The sequence below is a fragment of the Euphorbia lathyris genome, chromosome 3, assembly GCF_963576675.1.
Source record: "Euphorbia lathyris chromosome 3, ddEupLath1.1, whole genome shotgun sequence".
Lineage (NCBI taxonomy): Eukaryota > Viridiplantae > Streptophyta > Magnoliopsida > Malpighiales > Euphorbiaceae > Euphorbia > Euphorbia lathyris.
The window spans coordinates 2,262,918-2,279,302 of NC_088912.1; the positions used below are offsets into that span (position 1 = coordinate 2,262,918).

A 16,385-nucleotide genomic window follows, 5' to 3' on the forward strand; every position below is an offset into this window, starting at 1 on the left:
TTGCAGCGAGGTTATGACAGCTACTACTTAGCCAGCAAGTCCTCACAAACACCTTGAACTCAGGATCTGAAAGCCACTCTTGCTCAAAGCGAAAATGACTACGTCTCACAAAGTAAACATAGTCTTAAAAAGTAGTTTATATTTATTACTATAGAATTGATTTTATACCAAGTAAATTAATATGATTGTTTATAAAATAGTGATTCTTATATGGAATTTTTTCACTATGATAATTTTTGAACTATATATATAATATAATGGTATAATATTTATTTGACTCATCAAATTAAAGCTTTAAAGTTAATTAGATCCTTAAATTAATCATTAATCAATTCTATAAACTAAGTAAAAATCGTCAATTAAGTATTCATTAAATTGAACAGGTTCATACCCTCTTCGTCAAACCCATTATGAGCCAACACATAAATCAATCAATAAACTTTTTACATGAAAATCACATTAGTTATAAAAATTACAATTACATCATGTTACAAAACTATTATCTTTTATTTACTATCATAAATAAAATAAGTATGATTTTCTACCCACCCTAATTTATAAATTTTACATACCAACCATCCAATAATAAAATTACACAAAGCAAATTAATATGATTTTATAGAAATTTTGTAATATCCTTATATAAAATAGTAATAGTATAAATCGAAGGACCAGTTATATATAAACAAGGTAAAGTTAAATAGACTGTAGCCAAAATCCCTAAACAGAAAATGGAGTCCGCAGATGATCGGAAAATGGAGTCGGCGGAATTAGGAAGGAGAATTTCTGTAGCAATTCGGCGGATGATGGAGGCGTCAATAGTCGATGAGAAAGTAATCGATTCGTGCTTGAAGGAGATAGCCCTTGCTCGATTCCAAACCGATGTGCAGTTCAAGCTCGTCCGCGACCTGCAAAACAATGTCAAGAATAGAGTTGAAAATGATTGCTCTGCTGCTGAATACGACAAGAAGAACATTCTTCATGTAATTCTACTCTCTTCGTTCGATATGTTTATAATTTTTAACAAATCAGTAAATGAATAACGCTAGGGTTTTTGACGTTTTGCAGGCAATTTTTGATGAGCTCTGTAAAATCTTGGACCCGGGAAAGCCATCGTTTTCTTTGGTGAAAAAGCAAACTCGTATAGTTATGTTTGTTGGTCTACAAGGTATACAGGTTGTGGTCTTAATTATGATTTTGTTACTGTATCATGCTTTTTCATAATTCATACCCAATTCGTTGTTATTCACTTCAGGGTCTGGGAAAACTAGAGCTTGTACTCAATTTGCAAACTATTACAAGAAGAAAGATTTTGTTACTGCTGTAGTCTCAGCAGATACTTTCAGAGCCACAAATTTCGATCAGTTGATGCAGAATACAATGGCCGCAACCATTCCACTCTATGGGAGGTACTTAGCCATCAACACTTCACTTCATTCAGCTTTTCGTTTGCCACAAAATAAAAGCACAATGGAACATATTATATACAATTGCTGCAATTTTATTATCGCCTCTGCAGTTTTGTGCAATCAGATCCGGTGGCAAAAAACGCCCTTAGAGGAATCAATTGGTTTAACAAACTTTCTAATGATAGTAAACGTCGTAATGATCTTATAATAATCGACACAAGTGAACGTCATACCCAAGTTTCTTCACTTATTGAAGAAATGTGCAAAGTTTCCGAGGCAACGGTATTCTATTGGTCTCACTACCACTATTATACTTTAGTTGATTTATGATTATTTATAAGCATTATTGTCAGCTAACATTCACTTTCTCTCAGAAACCAGATCTTGTCATATTTGTTGTAGATAGTGATATTGGTCTAGCTGCATTTCATCAAGTTCAATCATTTAACCAACATGTCAAAGTTGGAGCTGTGATAATGAGTGGAGTGAATCATGATTACAAGGGTGGCGAAGCTCTTAGCGCGTATGTTCTCATCATTGGATAATGTTCTTAGTACTGCTTTTCAAAGTATTAATGTCTTTTTTTTTTTCTTTTTTCTCTTTTGTTAACGTTTTCAATGTCATGTGCAGCATAGCTGCAGCAAAAACTCCTGTTATGTTTGTTGGAAGAGGACAAAGTTTAGAGGAGTTTGAAGTCTTTGACATCAAACCTTTTGTCAGTCGCCTCTTAGGTGTTTGGCCGAATCTTTTTGCATTTCCCAATTTTTTTTGTTGATGTTTGTTGGACATAGAAGGTGGTTACTTCATAAATTCAAGAGGCTCCATATATATATTAAGCTATGTTTAAAACCGTTCAAATCATTTCAATCAAAATCTCAAAATCCTAAAAAGCCTCTGCAGTTTGAACAGCAAATAAAATAAAAAGAGTGCATAATACCTGTAACTATAGTATTCTATCTTCAAACTCCTGCAACAACACAATGTTGATTATGTGAGAAGACCCTTTAGTTTGTACATTAAAAACAGGGTCAATTTTTATAGCTAGATAAAACAATATCCCATTACTTACCTGATGATAAACCTCCAGTATAAAATTCAATAACAGCTAAACTCAAATGAAGAGTCAATTGGTGCTTATAAAACAAAGACATTTATTTTTCCATATTAACACTAACTAGCTGTCTAAAACAAAACTATTCTAAGAAAAACATTGATAAAATTTCAAAACGTACCTTATCTCTATATGTCTACTACTTTTGCATAGAGGTGCCAACTTAATCTTCATCTTCATCTTCATCTCCCATGTGAGCAAGATACTTCCTGAAGTCCTCCCCCTCTTCCTCCTCTTCATTTCCATCTCCAGCTGTAGGCAGTGGCAATGGAGAAGGAGGAGCAGCAGCAGCCGCATCATCTCCGTCTACGGGAGCCGGTGGCAATGAAGGCGCATCCGCATCATCATGTCCAAGTACACTCATCAACTGCATATGTTCTTCTTCTTCTTCAAGAGACACGGTCAATGGAAATAGAGGAGGAACAGCCGCATCATGTCCGGCTATAGGCAATGGAGGAGGAGAAGCCTCATCATGGCCGGCTACAGGTGCTGGATACGGAGGTAACAACTGAACCTCGTTTGGATTCATTGGAGGTGGTAAATCAATTAAGTGATCTACCCCTTCACGGTCTACCTCAACATATTCAGAGACGACACTGAAGAATATCCCACCCCACCATCATTATCTCCCAAAGCCCAACTCCGTTACCAAACTATAACGCCTTGGAGCAAAGACCAATCATGGTTCGGTGGACGATGGTCAAAGACTGTGTCAGAGAAAAAATACTCTATGGCTTCATTTCTTGGCCAAATAGGTATGTCTAGTGTATGCTCTAAGTCTAAAAACCATTCGAAGTACAATTGAGGTAGGCCGTGCCTATCACACCATTCCTTGCGCATTGTGAATCGGAATTGGACTTCATCAACCACTTGCTCATAGTTTTGTTGAAATATGAGTCTTGGATTTGAATGGAAATTCACTAGTTGTTCAACAGGGTCGCCAGATGATCCAACGTCCCACACCATGATATAAATGAAGTGTGGTACGTATTCCATGCGTTGAAAGATCATTATATCATCTATCATTTGATTTCTTGTAAAAAGAATCATGCGATCTGTTATTTGCGAATAATGGGCCATATCATCGTCCTCAACCACATCGTCATCATCCTCAACGATACTAGGGACTGGTTGCAAGAACATATATGCTGCTACTAGTAGGCATATAAAACCAAGAAGGAGAAGCTTGAATTCCACCTTGAATCTTGATAAGACTGCAAAAAGAAAAAGAAAACATTGGCATATAAGATGTTTTGTGTCGTGAGACCTCAATGTCAGGGTGATTTCCGATGCTTTGGCTAGGTGAGACCAGAATGCCAAAGTGACTTGTGCATCGCATCTTTCCCTTCCCTTGGAAAAACAAATGTTGGAAACTATTGTTATATATCTAAATTCTATGTTTTCTTATAACTTAGCTACTTCCGTTCTCACCTTGTTCGTTTTGCAGAGAAAGGCATTTTCCGTAAATCAGCAACCAATTTGTCTCTTTACATAGATAGTACCAACAATGGAAAGATTAACTTAAACTAATTCATCAATATGGATATCAATTTGTAAAAGAAAACAAAAACCAGAAATAAGAAAAATGCAACTTACATTGTCATCCGAAGCAGTAGTTGAACAACAAAACAACAGAACTAAGACAAGAAGGATTCTGAAATCCATGGCAAATGGAAGGTTTGGGAGAGAGAGAGAGAGAGAGAGCACTGTATTTTCACTTTCTAGGTCCCCTCCATTTTCATTTTCATTTTCAGTTTCAACGCTGCTGCTGCTGCTGCTACTGCTGCTATACTTTTGTTTGCAATAGCCCTAACATCATCCACCTTTTTTATTTACCAAAACATAATTTCCTTAATTTTTTTTTTAAATAACCTTGTGCTTTTGCTAATTTAATTCTTCCAATTTTCTATTTTTAGGGGCAATTTGCCAATGTCTAATTTAATTTCCTTCCTTTTCTATTGTTATGTCACCTGTGTTTTTCATATTCATGTTACTTTTTTAAATAAATTCTATGGACTAACCAGATATTAATTATGCCCGAAAGTAACCAATTTATTAATGTTTGAAGCAAAATTGTACCATTTTAAACATAGATATAAAATTGTCCGTGGTCACTCCAATGTTAAGAGTACTTTTCTACCTCATCCCATTTTCATTTATATGTTAATGTAACTTCTCATTTTCTCTATGATAACTATGAATATTGAGGGCAATGGCGGAACTAGTAGGGCTAGCTGGGGCTCACTACTGGAAAACGCTTCATTACTGTTGCCTTATTACTACGACTAATTAAGTTTCCATCGCATATTATAACATAATTTACCGTTTGCGACGCGCATTAACCCCCGAGCGTCGCAAATTCTAAATTATTTTCGCCATTTGCGACGCCCTTTTAAGCAAGGGCGTCGCAAATGATAATATATTTTACCATTTGCCTCGCCTATTGAGAAGACAATACGCAAATTCTAATAGGAAGACTAAGCGAGACAGATTTGAGTCGATTTCTACCTTCAATTCAAACAGGAAGAGTGAGCATGAGTGATATCGATTATGGGTTAGGATTCAACCCTTTCTACATTTTTTTTTGTGAGCGCGAGTTGTGAGAGAAAGACATAGAGGTGTGAATTGTTTTTGACTGATAAATAGTAAAGGGTAATTTAGTCATTTCCGAATTCATAAAAGGTAAAAAAATCTAAGAAATAGACGGAATGACTAAACAGTTCACTGAGAAAAATGTTAGGGATCTTACCGTGTGTTTTTAAAAATACAAGGACTAAACAATGTGTTTTACAAAATATAGGGACTAATAAATTAATTACCCTTGAATTAATTATGCAAATGAACATCTTATATGTTTTCATATTTATGGTTGATAATTACTATCTACTTTAGTTTGTTCAATTAAATTAGTTTGATTTATTTACAGTATTCTTTTCATAATACATGTTTCAATAAGTTCTTAATTGTTCTTTATAGTTAGGAAAACAACCAAGATACAAATCTGCAACGAAATTTATAACGAATTGATTATTTTTTAAGTGTCATCTACGTCGCAAATAACTCTTCATTTTAAGTTACATATACCTAATCGCAAATGAATTTTCCTAAATTAATTAATAAAGATAATCTAATTATCTTTTAATCTTAATTAACAAAATAATAACATATTCTAAAATTTAATTTACATACACAATACTAAGGTAGAAATAATAATATACTAAAATAATCTCGGAGAGTCCGCACCACCACACCAACACTATTATATCCAAATTATTATTTAACTTTAAATTATAATATTATATTAGAAATTATACATATAACATCTAATGTTATATTATAAAGTTCTAACTATAATATTAATTCAATGTATATAAAACTATATATACAACTACACAAATATATTTCCCCATTTAGGCCATACTAAAGCTAAATTCAATCCAATTGCATTCCCTTGTTCATCTGGACCCAATAACTGTGTTCTATCCATTTTTAAGCAAAACCTTGATTCCGTAATAGTTCCATTTATATTTACTAATCAATATTAGGAATATTATCATTAAGACAATTGCTTCTCTTAAGAGTTATATCACACGCGCTGCTTAATATACCATTGTGCTAGTAGCTTCTATTGTTTAATATTTGATGCATGCACTTATTAAAATCGATTAAATATGCATAATAATGAATTATTAATAGAAAAAAAAATGTGCATAATAATGAATTATTAATAGAAAAAAAAATCCAAGAACATGCTCAAATTTCTTATTTATTTAATTCCTTTATATTTTTGTAATTTATATTATATAAGAAAATATATTTTTTAAAACATACGTTAGAACATATATTTTAACTTTTAAAACGCGAACTATGAAGTTTAGAACGTACGACATATTTTTTAGAACATACGTTATGTTTTTTCGAACATGAATTATAAATTATATTATAGAAAAAATTCAAGTTAATAAAATTCTTCATTCTTTGATTAAAAAAAATTTTGCATAATAATAAATTATTAATAGAAAAAAAAAGTGCATAATAATGAATTAAATTGAGGCTTGTATCTCTTCCCCTGTCTTCCAAGTTTTGATTAATGGGAATTTGTCTAAGGAGTTTACTCATTCCCGGGGTATCCGTCAAGGGGACCCTATGAGCCCGTTCCTTTTTGTTATTGCTATGGAGAGGCTAACTCATCTTATCCAAGATGTTGTTAGCACTGGGAGGCTTCATCTTGTGTCCATTAATAAATTTTATCCCTCGGTCACTCATTTGTTTTTTGCCGATGATGTGATGATTTTTGTTGAATGGAATGAGGAGAAAATTGGTGTGATTATGAATATTCTGCTTATGGTCAAAAGCTAAACATCCAAAAGTCTAGGATGTTGTGCTCTATTGGAAAGCTAATATCCTTTCTCTTGCTGGCCGTCTTACTTTGATCCAATCGGTGAACTGTGTGGTGCCCAATCACTTAATGCAAGCTTGTAAGCTGTCGGAGCTAGTTCTTAATGGCCTTGATAAAATCAATCGTCGGTTCCTGTGGGGGAACTCAAAAGAGGGGAAGAAAGTTCATCTGGTTCCGTGGAAGGATGTTTGCCAACCTAAGAATATGGGGGGGGCGTGTTCTCTGAATTCTGCTCTGGGATTGGTTGGTCGGTGGGCAATGGCAGATCTATTAGCTTTTGGAAGGACACCTGGCTGGGGAATAAACCTTTATTAGAGATGTGTAATTCTCTGCCGCCTCTGGATATTCAAAATTGGAGTATTTCTGACGTGGTTGACTTAGAGGGGGATTGGATTTGGTCGAGATTTAAGGCCTTCCTTAATCTGGAAACTCTCCTGAAGATTTGGGGAGTTAAAGTTAGTAGTAAAGAGGAAAATGTGTATATTCACTGTTGGTCCCTTACGAACAACGGGGCTTATTCTTGCAAATCTACATACGAGGCTTTCTATCTCAATTTGGATCATCCCCCTTCAGTCGCTTGGAAGAACATTTGGGCCTTGAAAGTTCCCTATCACATAAGGAGCTTCCTATGGCTTGGAGCAAAAGATAGGTTGCTTACGAATGTGGAAAGGAAAAGACGCCATTTGGTGGAGGCGGATACTTGTAGCAGATGCAGAACCCAAGCAGAAACTATCTGCCATGTGCTTAGAGATTGTGTGAAGAGTTTGAATGTGTGGAGGGAAATTCTTCCGGTCCATCTGCTCCCTAATTTCTTGGCATATTCTGATCATGATTGGTTTATTGATGGAGTTAGGGGTTTGTTATTGCCAGAGCTTGAGCATGGTGCTATCCTATTTGCGGTTGTCTGTCATCAGCTGTGGCATTGGAGAAATGAAGATCCCTCCTTCTTGCACCATCGATCCCGGTCCTTAAGGCCTGACGGATATCAATTAATATCTGTCAGATTGTCCCCAATGCAAGGAAGAAGCATATCACATAATACAAACATTGAAGAACAGAATTGCTTCATCTTATTGCCCATCAACATCACTCAGTAGTTAAAAATAACAAATGAAGACAACAACAAGATTACCAAAACAAACAATGAGAAATAGAAAAAAATGGTAAGATTATTGAATTCCTTTAGAAAATATTTTAAAGTAGGACTTTCTAGGGGCTCCTCGTCTCTATCCATGGTTTCTGCAATGGGTAAATTACACCCTTAAAACATGCAATTTAGTGATTGAAGTTCAGTTCCAAAGCTAATCAAATAAAAAGCACTAGAATGACCAACTTAATTATGGAGTTAATGATATCTATTGTCAGATTTTCCAATAGACATTTGAAGGAAACATAAAACAACTCAGTATCATACCTATTTTTGCAACAATAACAATCCATTAAAGAGGTCATGACAAGCATGTAATCTTTATAAATTGTAACAGAAATTAACAACTCAATCCACAAAGTCCCAAACTTGCTATAGTCTATAAAATTAGGCAGCGGAAAATCCTTTCACAGTTGTTAAATCTCAAACTAAGCCACACAGATTGACCCTATTCATATTCCCCTTTAGAAAATCTCCATGGTCCCAAATGCATACCCCATTTTTTATTACACGTCTCAATTTAATCCTTCCTTTTTACACTATGTTTTATCCTGCCTATAGACTTTTGGTAATCCTTCCTTTAGTAAAACTGAAGTGAGAAACCAAGCTACAAGATTGTTAGGCAACCATAAAACATGGCCTAAACCAGTGGAACAAACATGTAAAAAAACAGCAGGCTGATAAGCAAAAAGCCTTCATATTCAGTGCATGAATTTTTTTACATGACAACCATTGGAGCCCAATCTGTGATTTAGGTTACAACAAGGGCAATTCAAATCTCCGTTCTTGTACGATAATCATCAGGCTTTATCTCAATAATAACAAACAACACAGAATTAGGTGTAGCAAGCAATCATTCATCAAGTTACGATTTCAAAGATCAGACCACAAATTTCAGAAGCACTATTCAGATACTCATGCAACAATTCCATAACTACAGCAAGTTTCATTAATCAATTCATGCTACCTAGGTTTGACTATGATTGATTGCTGAAAATAAGAATGACATTATCAGAAATACAAAACATCATATAATTCCCACTACTTTTAATGAGTTGCTCACCATATAATGAAACACAATAATCGATTGGCGTTCCGAATTTAGAAATGTCTTATTATTTACAGCATTTGTTTAAAGTGACATAATTAACCTTCAAATCCAATGTAGCAAGTTCAAGTTGAAGTGTGTATCTCACAAGGCAATATGCACTTTAAACAAGTTCAATAGACTAATATGTCAATTTAAGCAAATTTATAGGGACAGCAAGTTATTTTAAACAAGTTTAAGGGATCAATAAACTAACTTAAGCAAGTTCAAAGAGTCAATAAGTCACTTTAACCAAGTTCAATAATGAGTCAATTCAAACAAATTTAGATGGCTTATGAGACGTTTCCAAAAGAATAGTGGCCAATCAGATTATTTGGCCAAATATATAAGCCTCTTAATGTGTTAATTAAGCCTTTTAAACAACGTAAAATAAAGAAATACATACTGAGTTTTTTAATTTCATCTTTCAATTCAACACGCTGAGCTTCTAATTAATAAGACATTTAGTTGCAAACAATAAGTTCGGCTAAAAGTCCTAGACTCATTTCATTTGCGTTTAATATGAAAAGCCTTTTCCACACCGTTAAAACTACAGATGAAATGAGTAGTATAATGCACTTTTAACCGAGTTTGCTATTATGCTAACTTTCGAGGGAGGGACTCGTGTCATACATGCCATTTCGGTTAGCTAAGTGTCAACCACATGTCGGTTATAAAAGTTGAATGGTACTGACGTAAAATTCACGTCATATTTCCATCAACAGGCACTCGATAATACAAACTCTTACCTATCCTATCACAAATATCAATTGCTATCCATAAGATTGTCCCCAATGCAAGGAAGAAGCCTATTCCATAATACAAACATCGAAGAACATAATTGCTTCATCTTATTGCCCATCGACATCACTCAGTAGTTAAAAAATGACAATTGAAGACAACAACAACAACCAGATTACCAAAACAAACAATGAAAATAGAAAAAATGGTAAGATTCCAACAACCAACCTTTCACATTGCACAGACAATGAGAGATTGTGCTGCAAAATCAATGAAATTTGTATGAGTTCATGATTATCTTCATAAACCAGATGTTGGTCGAGTTTTGTTCCAAACCACTAGTTGAGTTTATAACCCTAATCATGATCAACAACACCAATGGTATCTATAGGAATAGATTTGAAATTTAGGGTAAGATTACAATGAGAGTAAGATAGAAAGAGAAGAAAATATGAATAATTAAGATATCTTAGATTAATTCAAAAAATTGAAATAATAAGGACAGAAGATGCTAACCAGCACCTCCCAGGAAATTCTCTATCTCACAAGGAGCCAAAATAAAATAATCAATCCTCCCTTTCTCACCTATTAGCTATAGGTATTTATATAAGAGTTAAAAGAGCTAAACTAGAAAAGCTAATAAAATCAAATACAATTACTCTTATTGACCATTGACTATTGACTAAGGCTATTGACTAATTGTATCTATTCATAGTGTAACATCTAAGTTATGCCACCTCACCATTCTTAGTTGCCCACTTCCTTCTAGAATAAACTTGAGACATCTTAGTCTTTGGACCCACTGTAGCACTTCTCTATCAGTAACTAATCACCATCGACAACACCAATGACATTTACAGGGATAAAGTTGTAGTATTTAACCCAATCGGAATCAATTTCTTTACTGTTGTTCCTAGGCCAGAAGGAAGGGTGGGTTATCTACCGCGAAGAATACAAACCTACGGACCTCTCTTTTCTTTCAATTGGTAATTTGGTAGGAGTACACATCAACTTCATCTATCAACTTATAAACTTTTGCTTTTTTATTTTTCTTATTTTTAAAATCTAATTATTAATGTTTCAAATCCATTTATTAATTTTATTTTAGTATTAAGAATTACAATACAATAGAGTATTTTTAATTAACTTTTTACTATTAAACTTTTAAAATTTCATTTTAAGAATTTTAAAATTTAAGGATAAGGCTATAAAATTTATATTTAAACATTTTTTTAACTTATCCTTAACTTAGGTAAATTCTTTTTTAAGGTGTAAATCTATTCCTAACTTTTAAAATGAATTCTGTTACTTCAAAATAATAATAAAGTTAAAAGAACTTCTAAAAAAATACATGAAAATGATTCAAATTATCAAGGGATACGGTACCAAAATCGGTCTATAGTTTTTGAGAAAATATCAATTTAGGCGTTACATAAAAAATAGTACCAATTTAGGCCTAACGTTTAAAAATGTATCAATTTAGGCCTCGATAACGGGTAGGACACCTACAAAACTTAATGGAGTAATATCAATGACATTTCTCGTTCCGTTATCGAGGCCTAAATTGGTACCATTTTTTAAAAGTTAAAGCCCTATATTAGTGCTATTTTGTACGTGGAACCAAAATTGATACTTCCCCCAAAAACCAAGAAGAAGAAGTCAAGTCCTAATGTATTCAATACTCTTTTCTCGTCATCTGCAAATCTAAATTTATGCACTGAAACCTTAAATATTTATAAACATGAGACTGCAACACCATCTGCAAATTAGAAACACGAAAAAGGTAAGAAGTACAATCCTAATGTATCCGTTCACAAAAGCATTCTGTGAACCAAACCTATCAGAGTGCAATCAAACCAACTACAACTCACACATATGGATCATCAAATCTGTGCGTGCATCAGGAAGAAGAAAATAACATTAATAACGGTTGACTTTATTCACTCCATACCTTATAAACATCAGATTGCAATCAAACAAACTACAAATTAATTTAAAATAATCATCAGATTTGTTATTCTTTGCTATGATGCACCGAAACGGAAACAGAAACGGGAAAAGGATACCGGAAAACGTTTTTTCTAAGAAAAATTAGCTAGAAAACCGTAATGGAAACCGAAAAGAAACCGAAACGGATACGCGGAAACCCTAATGAAAAAGAGTTTCCGTGCAACATAGATTGTTTGTATTGGATCCATATTTGATTGTTGAAAATGGTGTTCCTCAGATCTATTGCAATTTTGGCAAAATAGAAGACTACTCTGGTGGCTAAGATTGCAAAATATCGTCGGCGATAAACCATAACAATGGGAGGAAACACCTCTTCCTTTATGTTTGTCACCGCCGGCGACATCTGCAATCTTGGCCACAGTAGCCATACCCATCATTCTCCTTTTCTTTCTTAACAATGTGCATAATATGCATTGAGCACAACACTCATCAACCCCACCATATATAGAGAGATCCGCCGGAAAAGGAGGAAGGGAGGCGGACAACAGCCTGATGGGTGGCGACTGGAACATTAGGCTATGTTGTTCTTCTAGTTTAGGGTTCTGTGTGGAAGAGATGGAAGAAGACAAGAGAGGTGGCTAATTTGTGTTAGGGTAAGGTTTTGGTATATAATGAATATATAGTAGTAGTTAATAATAGGGTTAATATAGACCACAAGATCAAACAAATCAATGTTGTAGATTCATCCTAGAAATTCAATAAAAAGAGATTTGGTATTGGTTTTGTATTTGAGTATTTTTATTTAATATTTACTAACAAATTATTTTTAAATATTTATTTTGAAAATTCAATTTTTTTTTTTTTTGTATAATTGGGGTCATTCAAAAGTCTAGATGAGTTTTGGCATAGTTGTTTATAATGACGATTATCAATAAGACATCATTAGAATCAGTTGTTTACTAACAACTGTTGTCAATGACCTTTGTCGCTGATACTACTGACCGTTAATTTCAATTTAAACTAGTTAAATATATCAATAATTTGAATATTCTATTTAATATTCATTTGGTATTTATTAAGGGAAAATTACATAGAAATTCATCTTTTAACAACTATTTATAACTATATCAAGTCATAATTTTGGATTATGTCAAACTAGTAAAATTAGTACTTTTAATATATTTTAAGTATTAGAATTTATAAATTAGAAGTTTAGAATATATTTTCTAGGGTTTATGAATTATGAATTGGAGTATAAATTTTAAATTATGGTGTAAAATCATAATATATAGATAATAATGACATATTAAGAATTAAGTTTGGTGAAATGACTTAGTTGTAATTTTATACTTAATTATGATATTCATGTATTTGACCCATTTATAAATAAATTATTTTAATTTTTTTATTAATATTTATTTTTGAAATTTAATATTAAAAAATTAAATCAATGTACAAGTTTTAAAATTTTAGTGATTTTAATTTTATAAACAATATTTGATGAAGCAAATGAAGATCCCTCCTTCTTGCACCATTGATCCCGGTCCTTAAGGCCTGACGGCCATCAGGCTCGGACGAGTGCCTTCCGCCTCTAGAAAAGGACGTCTATATGGAGACCCGGGGATGCGGACTAGTGCTAGCAAAAGCGGAAACCTATAAATACTCCCACCATAACCACACAAAGGTAACTTTTTCTCTCACTAAGCATTTGGACTTTCTCTCTCCATACACCCTTTACTAACTTAATTATTGGAGTGTATTCAATGGACCGCCCCTATTTATAATAAACATAATGCAATTGGCTTAGTGGTGATGTACACATGCTTGCTACCAGCCACTTCAAATGGTTAAGTCCAGTTGCCACATAAAAACCTAGCACAAATCGAACTAAAGGATTTTGAGCAAGTTGAAGCATGAACTATTAAACCAAGTTTAGGGGTTAGGAACGTTTAATAGTCTATGAGAAAGTGTAGTGGAAGTAACAAACATTTGTTACTTACACTTTCCACATATGCTTTGAGAACACTTACAAATAACATACCACTATAGTCATTTAGTACTTCCAATTTTTGTAGGTTCCACTTGTCATAAAACATTATACATTAACTCAATTTATATACAAGTAATAACGTTTACTTAATTTAATAATTTATTCAATACTTATTATTAATTGCATAAAAAAATATTTATCGACCAAAATAATTATTTCAATATTTATTATTGTTTCCATAAAATTTAATAATAAAATAGAGTATGTGGTTTTTTATAATGAGAAATAGTTGAATTTATATGATTTTTTTTTTTGTGAATATTATTACTATAATAATTACTCAAAAATTTTATAAAAATAAATTATAAAATATTACTAGAAAAAGTTTGAAAAAAAAATTTGTTACTGTCAATTTGAAGTAAAAAACTAGAAAAACAAATTTATACTATATATAATAGCGGAAGTAGAGAGAATTGATAAAAATAATATTTCAGTTTTATTGTTAAAATAAATTCATTAATTGCACGGGCTATACAAATTCCATCAAACAGTTTCATCAATTTAAAATATTGATTTATAAATAGCATCTCATGTTTCATATGCAAATTGAAATATCCATCATCTGAATCGTTCAGAACTATTGTTTCATTATTAATTACTAATTTACTTTTGTGTTATTCTGTCGTTTCTTCATCGCTTGATGAAGATTTTATGTTCCTAATCAATCTTCTTTTTCTTTTCGAAAATGGTGGTAGTTCCTACCGGCGTGGTGATTATATTTGGCTGATTACATGCAAAATAAGGTAATGAAGTGGTGGATTTCCAACCGACAGTGGTGGTAATGGAAGCGGATGAGGAGAAGAACACGTTTTTTCTATTGAGGATCAGTCTTATTTTTTTTCTCCTACATTAACTTCATTCTAATGAATTTGTATTTATGATTTTCTAATTCTTGGGTGATTAATTACGTTTGTACATTTTTATGATTTTGGATTTGTTGGATCATTTTTTGTTTGTCATTTTCCTTTTTTGAATCAAGTGAGGTTGTAGCAAATATGAGAATACCTCTTTGTGTTCTTTTATTTTTTTTTCTTTTCTTCTATTAAAACTAATAAACCGTTAGTGGTTAATCTGTTGAAAGTAGGCGTTGTTAGAGATAATATTAGTATTATCTCTATAGATAATTATCCTCACACTAAATAGAATTGTAGTCTGTACACAAGTCTATTCAGTGTGCAGAGATAAGATTCTATTATATCTAGGATTAAGTCTTAGAGTTGTATCTAAACTACACAACTAATTAGGCTTCAGAAAACCTAATTAGTATAGATTCATATGTCTGTCATATATATACTTGTGATCAATACGAACCCTAATCAAGGGAATTATTATTCGTTAAACCTATCTCTCTCACTCTCTCTCTAAGATTCGGCTTCTCTCTCTCTCCTAAACACCGAATCATCCAACATGGTATCACGAGCAGGAAACGGTTCAACTCCTTCTAGCTCCGCTTCTGCATCAATCCCTCCCAATTCCCTCAATCAATCGGCACCGTTGTCTGAAGAACAACCGATGTCGTCTATTTTCCTGTCTGATTCAGAGCCGATGACAGCAAACAATCACAGTACGACGACAACCCCTTCCGTGATAATGTCAATCGTAGAAACAGGCGAAGTTGCTAGCTTCGTTACTCCGCCACCTGCAGCGGCGGCCGCTCGGTCGAATTCAGTAAACAGGAGCTTTGCCACGGAATACACCGTGGATACGGCATCCACCTCGTCTCTTCAGCCGTCGTCCGGTTGGAGATTCGACTCTCCCTTCACCACGGCGCCAATGTCGACGGTCACCTCCTCCTATCTGTTCGAACAACATGACGGAGGGCTTTTTCCTCGACCGCGGCAGCAAGAACAGATACAGCGGATCACTGTACAGTAGCAACATCCGCCACTGTTTCATCCTCCAGGTAATTTTTTACAACCTCCTACCAGACCTGGCTTTGGACCTCCCCCGTCTTATCATAGTTCTCAATTACCCTCTACCTTTTTCACACAATCTAATGATCAATTTTATGTGAATCCACCTCAAACTCGCCCCTCCAATCAACACCACAATCACATTGGTTCCTCCAATTACCAAGCTTATTCCACACCTAGTAGTGAGTCTCTTAATCAGCCCCGCCCTCACCCCACGCATACACAGACTCGCATAAAACTAACACCACACAACTATAAAGCATGGAGGATGGCCATTGTGTCTACCCTCAAATTTCATCACTACTTTGATCACATCATAAGCAATACACCACCACCACCCAAATTCTTATCTAGGGGAGGTTTTCTGTCCAACAATGATAATGTTATTCTTAACCCAGCCTACACTGTGTGGGATGAGTTAGAAAATGCTGTGATGTCCCTGCTATTACATTCGATTACAGAGGAAGTTTATGAAATTATCACTTGCTTTCATTATTCACATGATATTTGGGTTGCACTTGAAAACGCGTATGGCGTTATTACTGATGATAAACAGTTTCAACTAAGCATTCAGTTAC

The 16,385-nt window shown here is 33.8% G+C and overlaps 1 protein-coding gene across 1 annotated transcript; it reads left to right on the plus strand.

The window, feature by feature from the left end:
* Window positions 1-706: 706 nt before the first annotated feature.
* On the plus strand, window positions 707-2,241 carry LOC136223797 (signal recognition particle subunit SRP54 2-like). The gene is made up of 6 exons (XM_066011971.1): window positions 707-983; window positions 1,069-1,168; window positions 1,256-1,409; window positions 1,520-1,691; window positions 1,784-1,932; window positions 2,040-2,241. Exons 1-6 carry the CDS (start codon window positions 732-734, stop codon window positions 2,182-2,184), a joined length of 972 nt encoding a protein of 323 aa, XP_065868043.1. The 5' UTR covers window positions 707-731; the 3' UTR covers window positions 2,185-2,241.
* Window positions 2,242-16,385: the final 14,144 nt, after the last annotated feature.